Source organism: Copadichromis virginalis, linkage group LG5, assembly GCF_057382275.1.
Source record: "Copadichromis virginalis isolate Kocher_CV1m ecotype Utaka linkage group LG5, C_Virginalis_male_GT1.1, whole genome shotgun sequence".
Lineage (NCBI taxonomy): Eukaryota > Metazoa > Chordata > Actinopteri > Cichliformes > Cichlidae > Copadichromis > Copadichromis virginalis.
The window spans coordinates 29,906,142-29,919,017 of NC_140622.1; the positions used below are offsets into that span (position 1 = coordinate 29,906,142).

At 38.3% G+C, this 12,876-nt stretch overlaps 1 protein-coding gene across 3 annotated transcripts in view; it reads right to left on the bottom strand.

Annotated features, from left to right (window-relative positions):
- Window positions 1-821: 821 nt before the first annotated feature.
- The window catches only part of ptprt (protein tyrosine phosphatase receptor type T), a 332,562-nt gene continuing 320,507 nt past the window's right edge, over window positions 822-12,876 (bottom strand). For all 3 annotated transcript variants that reach the window (XM_085457270.1, XM_085457269.1, XM_085457267.1), the window contains 7 exons: window positions 12,062-12,211; window positions 11,740-11,913; window positions 11,516-11,647; window positions 11,001-11,126; window positions 8,779-8,942; window positions 2,455-2,590; window positions 822-999 (listed from right to left, as the gene is read on the bottom strand). In XM_085457270.1, the coding sequence (XP_085313396.1) occupies window positions 946-999; window positions 2,455-2,590; window positions 8,779-8,942; window positions 11,001-11,126; window positions 11,516-11,647; window positions 11,740-11,913; window positions 12,062-12,211 (936 nt within the window). In that variant the 3' untranslated portion in view covers window positions 822-945. The remainder of the gene's footprint in view (window positions 1,000-2,454; window positions 2,591-8,778; window positions 8,943-11,000; window positions 11,127-11,515; window positions 11,648-11,739; window positions 11,914-12,061; window positions 12,212-12,876) is intronic.

Genomic DNA, 12,876 nt, shown 5'->3' on the forward strand with positions numbered 1-12,876 from the left:
AAGCATTTATGAAACCACCACTGTCCCAGTGAAAAAAAGCTAGAACAGAGACATGACTTGGCCTTAAATCTAAGGCAGGTTTCTTTTTTTCCTTTTTTTCTACTGTTATTTTTTTTCACAGTGTCCCTGACTCCACTTATTGTAGGTTATATATATTTTTTTGTTCTTGTGTTTTTCTGACATTTGAACTCCGTGAAAATAAAACTATAAAAAAGATACAACCATGCTAACATATTTTCTTTTCAGGCCAATTACAGAATTACGAGTATAATTCAAACGAACTTTTAACTTGGCAAAAGGGAATCAGCATGTAATTTGAAGAAAAAAAAAAAGAGTTAACTAAGCTGAGTGAGTCATGGTCAAAAAAAACGTACATTTCCGTTCCCTTTGAGAGTTACCAAAAAAAATCTTCCAGTGGGCATCCAGCCTTCAGAGGGAGACAACATTCAAGGCGTAGAATATATCTAAAAAGGAAATACTGTACAATAGTCACATCACAGCCCAGCAGAGAGGACAGAGAAATAGAGGAGTAAAAGTGGTGCGTCTTTTAAACATTTGTCTTTTGTTTACCATATTTTTTTTTTCTTTGTACAAGCATATAAAGTCCCCAGTCTTGCTGAAGCAAACAGACATTAAAATCACCAGTGTGCATGTTTGTTGCCTTTTCCCTCTTCTGTACAGGTTTGTTGTGTGTGTTGTTGCAGGCACGCATATAGATAAAGACTTCCTCAAATATGCAAGCATGCCCTCTCTTCACACACAGCCACGTGCATATGCACTCAAATACAAGCACACACACGTGCGTGCACACACCCACACACACAGTCAGTCGGATTCAGGTCAACACAAAGCAGTATTGCCCTCTGTGTTTCCCAGTGTTGCGTTGAGAATGGCAGGCATCGACAAATGGCCGATTGGGAATAGAGATGTTTAGCCCACACCCAATCAGAAGGAGTTGAGCGCTTCCAGAGCCACTTCATAGCAGAATTTATACTGTTCCTGTGTAGAAATAAAACAACGAGCAAAGCTAAGTCAGAAAATTCTTGAAATTTGGCTTTGTTTCCCTCAAACTCTCAATATAAATGTATAGCTGCACTCCCAGCTTGGCTTTAAACTTCAAACATGTATAATAAAACCAAACTCTACGCTCATAACTATTTACTAAATATTGACTTATTTATAAATAAAAAAAAAAGTACTGGAGCACTGTAATCAAAACCAAAAAATGAAATTTCGTGACATATAATTCACAACATAATATGCAACCGACGATGACGAGTATAGAACACAGTAACACAATTTCCATATATTTACCAATGAAAATGAGTCATAATTCATGAACTGAGAATCATAACATTATCAGCATAGCAGATAATATTGGCCTCAGCCAGACAGCAAAGGATTGGATTGGCTGGCCTGCAGTATGTGGGTGAACTAATCCAATGCCACATCTTTATGAACAATTCTGTCATCATTCTCTAGCTGTGATGACGTGCGATGTCCAGATGGTTTCATGGTTTGGGATGTTTGGCAAAGAATTAAGAACAATGAAACACTTTTAATCTTTGACTGACAAGAAACAAAGAGTCAAATAAATCCATACTTATTTGAATTCTTTACATTATTTGTTGTTAATTTCACTGAATGGTAAAACACTTTGTGCGAAGCTGTTCTGCTTACTACCAAGATTAAGTAGCTGCTGATAACAAACTAAAAACATTTGAACATTTCCGGTACTATTTACATAAATGCTATTCTTAAACAGTAATCCAAGGGAATCGATGGGGTAATTGGGCAATAAAAAAGAAAGAAATCATAAAAACATTGCAAATTTCATAGCTGTAAATAAGACTTCTGTACAACTTTTTTCTTCCTGCTCAAGTTGTCCGACTGGTTCATTCTTCTCATACATTAAATATGTTTTGGGTAATCACATGATTGGAGGAGCTAGATCATATGGGTGCCATAGGCAACTCTCTGACATATCTCTGAATATTATGCCACTCCAGAACACCATGACACCATGAGGTATCACCTCAAAGACATCTCAGTTTTACCTTTTTCTCCTTTAGGAATTTAAAGCCAGTTTTTAAAAAGTTTAGGGTCACCAGCACTTTTTACCCACATCTTTGCTTTATGGTGACAAAAAAAACAAATAAAACCCCAAAAAACATAGCCAATCACAATTAAATCTTCACTTATACCACTAAAGGACTAAAGCTTTGGCAAATACTGAACATTGCCTGTTATAATCCATTTACCTTGCATCTGTGAGCAGGTGTGCTTTAGTTCATGGGTGTGAGTAACAAATTGAGAAATTCTTTACAAAGGAGATGAGAAAAGCACTGAAACAGCTGTGACCTGTCTGTATGTGAATACAAATTTTTGGTAGTGTGGGAATACTTGCATGTTTGCTACCACAGAGACAAAAACGTATGTATTGTGATTTCTTACCATAGTCTCCACCATGTTGGTCTTGTTGTTCCTCAGGGTTTTAACAGTGTGGAAAACATCTACAATATTCTGCTGCTGGATCATCTCATTGATGCTGCAGATGGCACAGAAAGTTCCAGAACGTCCACCACCAGTTCTGTAAAGGAGGAGGAACAAAGGAGTAGAACCAAGAAATGAAGAGAGAAAGGGAGACAGAGGCTCTTCAGTATTAAACATCATCACCATTTTGGAAACATAGCTGGAGGTCAAGAAAATCATAGTGAGGTCAAAAAGAAAGCAGGATGGAATGAGATGAAGGAAAGATACAGGTGTAGAGAGAATATTAGAAAAGTTTTGTGGGGTATTCTCCTAACTGCTTATCCAGGACAGTCATTGGATAATGTCCTGAAATTGTATGGACCCTAAACACTAGTTGGAAATTTAATAAAGCTTATAAAACAGGCTATAGAGGTTAAATTAGTTTGCGTGTTGTGACGTATTTAACGAATGGTTTCTGTTTAGTAACCTGTAACATTTTAAGGGGATATAAGGAAAAATTATTAGGTTTGGTGATATATGTTGTTATATTCCTTCTTGTAGCCTGTATAGATGACAGAATGTGGAAAAAAGCAGATTTACAAAGCTAAACAATGTTTAATTAGCTCTCAGAAAAACAAGTCACTGTAGAGAGTAAATAGGATCCTGAAAGCCAAGTTGGAGATATTAGATGTTTCTTTAGCATTAAAAGTGACAAGTATGACAATGTGAGTTGAGAAAAAAGGCTTTAAGGGACAGAGAGTGACAGCAAGTGACAGAGCGAGAATTCAGTACAAAGAAACCTGCCACTGTATGCAGAAAGAGGCCACTAATGGATTTTAGAAATTTGAATAAATGTGTTTGACTTAAATCAAAATAATAATAAAAGCCTTTATGAACATTTTATATAGATGACAAAGGGCCATCTGTATAAAGTGATCCAGCAACACAAACATATTTATGTATACATATATATATATATATATATATATATATATATATATATATATATATATATATATATATTGTGTGTTTACTGGCTATATGCCCCAATCAGCAGTCAGTGCTCTGCCAGTGAAAAGTCAGACCACCCACCATGAAAACAGCTCCAGACTTTCCCATCTCACTTGGTTCCAGCTGAATTCCTTCAGTATTGAGACTGAATAAAACATTTAGGTACTGCGAGGTGGAGTGACAGCCATCAGAAAAATCATCCACTGCCTACCTATTCTGCATTAGGAATGCCAAGGCGGCTACAGCTTGCAGTCTACTCGGAATACCTTTGTTAGTGATAGTGACTGAATTTTTTATAGAAAGTCTATAATCTAAGCTTTTTAGAAGCACTTCAGAAGGTTAAAAATAAATATGGAAAGTTTTTGTTGCTGTCTCAGAACCACTTATACAATAATATCAGACTGCAAGCTTGCAATTCTTCCTTTTTATACATACACCCATTAGTTTGAATTTCATTAGTTATTAGTCAACTAAAAAGCAAAAGTATTGCTCATGCACTTCTTGATTTCATGTTAGATTAAAATTTCAGACAGTTGCTTCAGTGTCAGAAACTAATTTCTAGGGTAATGGTGAAAAAATGAAAGCAAATACATTTTACATTAGTCCTGTCAAATACATCTTAGGGCTAAAATACATGAACATTATGAAGTACTGAACAACAACCAGAAAATGAAACTTTTCAGACTTGTCAGGACTCAAGTAGCAGTAACAGTCAAGGAAAGTGAGTAACCTTTACATCTTCATAGAAACATACCAGATTTGAAAAGTGGTTCATCTCTGACGTCAAACAAAATTAAAAAGCCACTTCAACTGCAGTCACCTTATATTGTGTTAGCTAGACTACAGGAGCCTTGTGTGAATATGGCTGATTTAAAAAGAATATTTGCTGTAATTTGTTTCTAGACTAATGCTAGTGTTCAGATCAGTAAATGGATAAAACACTATTTTGGCTCATCACTCTTGGTTAATATAACACTGCACTAAATTTGATATGATAGATGAGAAGAGGGGTGTCATAATAATAATAATAATAATAATAATAATAATAATAGTATTGACTATAACTGTGATGGTCCAACTCCCTAAGGTGATAAGCCATCATCAGTGATGGCTAACTACAACTCTAACCCTAGGCAATTAGAAAATTTTACTTTTGTTTTAATTAAATTGCCCAAAGTCTGGGCAATCAGGGGGCAAGGAAAATACTCATTTTGACTAACAAACACCAACAAGCATTAATTTTTCCCATAGATGTTTTAATTTTTAATTTTTCCAAACTACAAGTTTAAAATTGTAGCGTCACTCTTTGGCAACAGGCAAACTACATCTTCATAAAGTTTAAAACAAACTGAATTGATGAACATATTAGGAAGAAAGTGACCTACAGTGGGGCAAAAAAGTATTTAGTCAGCCACCGATTGTGCAAGTTCCCCCACCTAAAATGATGACAGAGGTCAGTAATTTGCACCAGAGGTACACTTCAACTGTGAGAGACAGAATGTGAAAAAAAAATCCATGAATTCACATGGTAGGATTTGTAAGGAATTTATTCGTAAATTAGGGTGGAAAATAAGTATTTGGTCACCTCAAACAAGGAAAATCTCTGGCTCTCACAGACCTGTAACGTCTTCTGTAAGAAGCTTTTCTGTCCCCCACTCGTTACCTGTATGAATGGCACCTGTTTGAACTCAACATCTGTATAAAAGACACCTGTCCACAGCCGCAAACAGTCAGACTCCAAACTCCGCCATGGCCAAGACCAAAGAGCTTTCGAAGGACACCAGGAAAAGTATTGTAGACCTGCACCAGACTGGGAAGAGTGAATCTACAATAGGCAAGCAGCTTGGTGTGAAAAAATCAACTGTGGGAGCAATCATCAGAAAATGGAAGACATACAAGACCACTGATAATCTCCCTCGATCTGGGGCTCCACGCAAGATCTCATCCCGTGGGGTCAAAATGATCATGAGAACGGTGAGCAAAGATCCCAGAACCACACGGGGGGACCTGGTGAATGACCTGCAGAGAGCTGGGACCAAAGTAACAAAGGTCACCATCAGTAACACACTACAACGGCAGGGAATCAAATCCCGCAGTGCCAGACGTGTTCCGCTGCTGAAGCCAGTGCATGTCCAGGACCGTCTGAAGTTTGCCAGAGAGCACATGGATGATACAGCAGAGGATTGGGAGAATGTCATGTGGTCAGATGAAACCAAAGTAGAACTTTTTGGTATAAACTCAACTCGTCGTGTTTGGAGGAAGAAGAATACTGAGTTGCATCCCAAGAACACCATACCTACTGTGAAGCATGGGGGTGGAAACATCATGCTATGGGGCTGTTTTTCTGCCAAGGGGACAGGACGACTGATCCGTGTTAAGGACAGAATGAATGGGGCCATGTATCGTGAGATTTTGAGCCAAAACCTCCTTCCATCAGTGAGAACTTTGAAGATGAAACGAGGCTGGGTCTTCCAACATGACAATGATCCAAAACACACCGCCCGGGCAACAAAGGAGTGGCTCCGTAAGAAGCATTTGAAAGTCCTGGAGTGGCCTAGCCAGTCTCCAGACCTCAACCCCATAGAAAATCTGTGGCGGGAGTTGAAAGTCCGTGTTGCTCGGCGACAGCCCCAAAACATCACTGCTCTCGAGAAGATCTGCATGGAGGAATGGGCCAAAATACCAGCTACTGTGTGTGCAAACCTGGTAAAGACCTATAGTAAACGTTTGACCTCTGTTATTGCCAACAAAGGTTATGTTACAAAGTATTGAGTTGTATTTTTGTTATTGACCAAATACTTATTTTCCACCCTGATTTACGAATAAATTCTTTACAAATCCTACCATGTGGATTCATGGATTTTTTTTTCACATTCTGTCTCTCACAGTTGAAGTGTACCTCTGGTGCAAATTACTGACCTCTGTCATCATTTTAGGTGGGGGAACTTGCACAATCGGTGGCTGACTAAATACTTTTTTGCCCCACTGTAGCTGTGCATCCAGTTTCTCTGAAGAGATGGGTTACTATAGTGGGTGGGTTAGCACTTCTTTTAAAGGTATTTATAAATGGTTGATATTTGCTTGTTCGCCTTTGTGTATGGTATGTGATTTGAGCTTTGAAAAAATCATTTTAATATATTGGAGTCCAAATTGTTTAGATGCCATCCCCTGTTTATTGGTTACTTTTAGCGTTTACTTCATCCACAGTTTCAGGTGAAATATTTAAAGCGGCCAAAACCAAAATCCAAAACATTACAACTAAATCTACTGCAAAAAGGATCTGACAGTCAGTGGTTGGTGGTTAAGTGGTTTGTATGAGATAAATTCCTATGTGATTTAAATGAATTGTGGCATACTTGAAATCACATTAGTCTAGATATGAACTGCTGCATGCTGAATATGAGTAATTTGTTAGAAAGAGGCACCTTATCTTTATTACTTCGCTTTATCTAAAATATATATCTATATAACTCGAGATAAATACAGCAAACGCAGATTGCTGAATTAAGTGTGCTACTCCTCACTATTTTCTAAAAGCTCCTCCCAGTGTGACTTGTTGAAAGTAAGACATGTGCTCAGTATTAAAGACGCATCAAATTCCAACCTTCAGGACAAGTGAGGAGCAGAAAAATAATCAATTTTCACCATCTACTGATGGAACCATCATGTTTCTACTTATCGCTAGTATTACTGAGTCTGTGAAATCAATAGCTGGGGTTGATTAGCCAGTGTAGCTGTCTTCAGCCAGAAGCAGAGACAGCTTACATCTCTGTCGCTCACATTTACTGGATTTGAGCATAACTAAAGAATTTAGTCCCCAAATGGTCTTCCTATCTTAATTTATCTGCTAGTGTTTTAATTTCACAGAAATTAAACGTGTTGCAGATTTAAATAGAATGTGTTTTAAAATACCAGTTTGAGCATTTAATTTATAGTGATTGACAGAGTTTACTCAAATTAATATCATATCTATATCTATAGGTGACAGGGTTATTTGAAATGAAGGTCAAAGCATGTGATTACTAACATATATGACACCAGTTATTAAACTTTTATTCTCCATATAAGGGCTAATAGCTGAATTGCACATTGTTCTCTAGCAGTGTAGACTGTTACAAGCTTCAGCCTTAAACCATTTAGGCTTTCAGGCAGAAAAAGGATGACAGTCATAGCCATGTACTGAGAGCTTTACAAAATATTTGACAGTGACAGATTATTTTACAACGGACATTTATTTTTAAATGTTCAAAAATAACTTACAATCTGTAAATTTAGTTCAGAACTAGGATATGAAAATTATTCTTTTTTACGTCTGCCTCTTTTTATGTTACGTGAAGAAAGAAAAGGCTAATAAGCAAAAAACTGTTAAAAAAACAAAAACAAAAAACCCCACATCAATACCTCATTGGTCCAATGAGCTGTTACACAGAGAGCTGATTGGATGAGCACCACAGATAGGCAGTGTCTGTGTACACACGTTACTGTTAGCAGTTCTCTCTTCTATAGATTTTACAGCTTCTGTTTCCTTCCCTCATTATCAGCTTCATTTGCTCTGCTCAAATAGGGTGAATTCGTATCGAGCTGAGCTATGTTTTTATACTTCTATACCAACACACATTCATCTATGTAGTATAATAAACATTGTGTAGTGTTGTTTAAAATATATTTGGTACAAACAGAAGTAGTAGTAGCACCGTACCAAACACTGAATAAACCTGGACATCTGAATGTAGCATGCACAAGCAGACGTGTGGGTGATCCATAATGCATCAGCACAGCCAAACATAACAATAGAGATGAATGATGACCTCTTTAAAACTTGACACATTCCAGGCTTTTTAAGCCATGAGCCTCATTTATATTTAACGGAGATAATTCATAACAAGTCTCACAGCATTTATGAACCGACATTTCAGACGTTTTGACATCAATAGTGAATATATATGGCTTTCAAGCACAAGGTTAATGCTGAGTCTGAGGCATGTGTATATTTGACAGATAAGTGGAACAACATAAAGCATGAAATGGTACTCAACATGTACAAAAACTACAAAAAGTGTGTTTTTGTGTGTGAATATCTGTCTTAAAAGTGTGTATGTGTTCTTTTATAGAAGTGCACAGCTTACTTTATAATCATCTTCCCTCTCTGTCTGTCACAAACATACACTCTAAGGGAAGATTTGTCTTGCCATTTATGTTGATCTGTTATCTCACTGAGCAGTGACTGTTCCAGTCTACTATTTCATCACGTTTTCTATTATTTGTGTCTGCATGTGTCTGTGTGACTATACTTACAGGCAGTGTACCACAGTCCTCCCGTCTCCTCCGTCATATTGTTCCTGCCACTTAGCCAATCTCCTGACCAACTGCAGGATGGAGCGCTTGGAGAGAGGTGTGTCCCTGTAGGCTGGCCAGCCAATAAACTGGAAGTGCTGCACCAGGCGGTAACCATCTTGTGGCTAAGAAGAGAAACGTGAAGATTAGGGTTTTGATCACTGCTGACATAGCTGTTATCACAACAATCAACATCATGCTGTAATTCCATGGAACCATTTCAATTTCATGCACAGCGATATTGCTAAAGCTACCGTTTTTCAGAATTAAGACCAAAGTTGGCCAATGAAACCCATTGGCTCACTTTAGAAAATATATCTGCATCTAACAGGTCTGTTTGTGCTTAAATGATATGGAAAGTTGGATGAAAAGCTGGTCAACTATAACAAATACAGAGTTGGTTTTTCAGTTGTGGTCTTATTTGGTAATATTATCCATCCATTCATTTTCTTAGCCACTTTTTTGGTTACAGACTATGAGGAGGCTAGAGCCTATCCCACTGGGCAAAGGGCAAAAAGCAGCATACCCTGCACAGGTTGCTAGTCATAATACCAATACAGAGAGATGGACACAAAACGAGTCGTTGGATCCAAACCCAGGACCTTATTCCAGTGAGACACTGCCATTCATGCCACCCAAGTAAGTATTTTGTTAAACTGATACATAAAACACATTTTGTATGTAATCAGGCTTTTGTGCTCCAATTAGTTCCTGGTTTTGAACAAATGTCTTTTCAAAAGAAATAGGCTTGGATTCAACAAAGACCTTAGCTTGTTATGTTTAATTCAATTTCATGGCAGACATGGCACATTTTCAGTCGTCTAGCCCAAGGCAAGTGGCATGCACCAAGTAAAATACCAAAATCCACCATCACTGTCAGACTGATTTACTGATGTTTGTCACAAATGCATATGCACATTGACATTTACACACAAACCAAACAAATTCAGCAGTATCATTTTTTATACCACTTTTCCTTCCTTGTCTTTTCAGTACACCTGCCATGTACTTTCTCCCCTTCCATCTCTCCTTTACTCTACATCCATCTTTCTCTAAATTACCCAGTCTCTTATACCAATTAACACTAATCTAAAATATTTTCTGTACCCTGCATTTATGTGTCTTCATTCTACTTGTCTGTTCCCCCTATTTCTTTGTATTGTCATGTATTTCTTGCGAACATTTTCTCCCTTCCACTTTTTCACTGTTCTCTGCTCATTTGATGGCTAAGTGATTGGCGATAGAGACTCGGCTAGGCTGGAGCTGCACTCGCAGTGTGGGATGTGCTGTTATGGCAATGATATGAGCCATTTCACACTAGACCGCTGATGTGTTTGAGAGAAAGAGAGAGAGAATATAGATAGCAGGGTAGCGGGGAGTTCTCCAAGTGCTATACATAGGAACATGCAGATGATAAGGCACCACTAGAGTTGAGCGGTCATGGATGAGTTAGAAAATGAGATGAAAAGAGGGTAACAAGAAGAGGCAGGAAGATAGGAAGGAAAAGAAAAGGAGAAATAGAAGTGAAAGGGGAACAGAGGTGCATAGAGGTTGGAGAAGACAAGAAAAGGAAGAGGAGGATAAAAAGGTAGAGTTAAAAAGAAAACAACTGTCATTATTCTACCACATTCAACATCACTATCATTTTTTCTATGTAGTCACCAAACCAGGACTCAGGTAGCCTTGCTGCATATCCTTTTGCCAACTGCCTACTGCGTAGTAAAGGTCGCATGCAATGAAAAAATGTCTTTGCTGTATTGTTATGGTGTGTTCCACGGTATACTGTTTCACTATCTATTGCTTTTACTTGAACTTTAAACACATTTTGTATTCCTAGTAAGTGTCAGGAAAGTAGTGCTTCATTTGTCAAATAATAGAGTCCCTTGAAATCCACAACACATATTTTATTAAGAAGAGGCCTTAAAACACAAAGGCGCTCCATGACTTTGAATTAAGCAATGCGCCACAAAATCTAGCCATGAACTCGTAATTTGAAAACTGTCAAGGAGGAGAAGAGAAGACAAAAAAAGAGAAATTATCAAAGTGTGTTCCAGGACACCGACTAAAGACAAACTGATGCTGTTTAGATGTTCTACATGCAAAACATCTAATCTCATAAAAATTTTTATAACTTAACTATAAAATAAAAGAAGTACTGTATTAAATATGTAAACGTTTAGTACCCTAGCCATGTTGCAGATCCTGAAGATTCGGTTGATGATATCCTCGTCGATGTCTGCAGATATGAACTCCACTTGAATAGGGCCGTAGCAACATGAATTTTTTTCTGGCCAGTACTGCATACATAACTTTAGAAAACAAACACAAAGGTTGGAAGAAAAAGACAAAATGCAGAAAATAAGAATGGGTTGGAGAAAATGAAGTCCACCAGTTAGAACAAGTACATTCACATGACATTTCTTTCCAGTAAGTGGGACAGGTTTTACTTCTTGGCCAGATCCATGAGCTAAGAATCCTTGCTGTAGCCCATGTTACAAATCAGTTACAAATGGCAATAAATAGAAATAAATGGGAGAGACAAGTGATAGAGTAAATAAAAAAATCAACTCTGATACATTCATCAGGCTATCTGATAGTACAGTCAGTTTCAGGTGCTGATGTCTAGTGTATTTTTGTTAGTTAGACAAAAATAAGTACAGAACATGTTTGTAGATTTTTTTTGTGTGTGTACCTGTACCTGTGCTGCATCCATTTCATTGAGCATTACAATGGAGGAGCAGTTGTAGTCAAACACCAACCTCCAGAAGTCACCCATGGTGTTGGGCAAAGGATGCTGAGTAACTATGAAGGCCGCTGGCTGTTTGTGGCTCTAGAATGGTGAAACGAATAACAATCAAAAAGCACAATACAAAGTATGATAAGCTTACACATACATAATCAGACATTTAAACAAAAACTTACATCCATTAATGCAGCATTAATGTAATTGGAGCTCTCTCCATCCACAGAAATCAGAAAAGGAAGGCATCGGTCTGCTGGTAGAACATCCATACTGCGGTTCTTGTCGTGGTTTCTGGGTAGCAAACCCACACTGCAGTCCTCTGGACGAACTCTAGGGGTCACTATGTTTAGAGTCTGACGGGCAGAAAAGCAATGATTTGAACCTTCAATCTAACTTGAACCCACACATTCACATTATCAGCTAGGGTGTTGTTCAAATGCACGTGTGGCGAGTGTTCCCAAAAATGACAAAAGACAAACGGGTGTGAATGTGCGTGCTCACCTGGAACTCATCTTTGATCTGGCTGGAGTTGGTCTGTGGGTCCAACCTGCTGATGTTGTAGTAAATGGCTCTGAACTCACACACTGGTATGGCTGTGTTTCCACACAGACATGCTTCCAAGATGGCATCGTGAACAAACACATACTGCTCCTGCACCAAAGCAAAATGAGTTCTGGAGTCAAAATTTCTTTCACTGAAATACAAAACTGGCTTATGCAAGCAAACAGCACTGAACCTGCCTGTAGCCCTTGGACTGGACCACAGTGCCTCACAGTAGCTGTAAGCAATGACAGCTCTGGAATAGATGATGCAGTCGGGCAAAGCTGCATTAAGTCTTTTCAAGCTGACAACAAACTCAAACATTCCAATGTGAACACAACTTTTGTTTGCTTTGTGTATGAATATTATTTGCATGCTTGTGCTTTTGTGGGAGCCTGAAAGTGATTTAAAAGGGCACAGTGCTTTGCTAGTGGTGCCTCTGTGGTCTGGCTCAAGTATGTTCTTTGTCTTCCAAATCACTAGCTTGCGCTAAATGCATCAGCTACCATGAGCTACAGCAGCCACCGTGCATGCTAATTTACCTCTATCTCTCTTTCTGTCCCCCTATCGGTGCATTTTTATCTGGGGTTGGCTCCGTTTTTATTTCTCTGTTGCTCGTTTCCTCTCACACTTGTGTTTGTCTGCTGCCTCTCGCTTTTTCAATTTGCTTCTCGCTTTATCTCTCGGTCTCTCTCTGTTGAATGTTAATTGTTGCCCTTGGAGCAGAGAAGAGGCTTTAAAAGCATCACTGAAATGACCTCTCCTGGCCATTACCT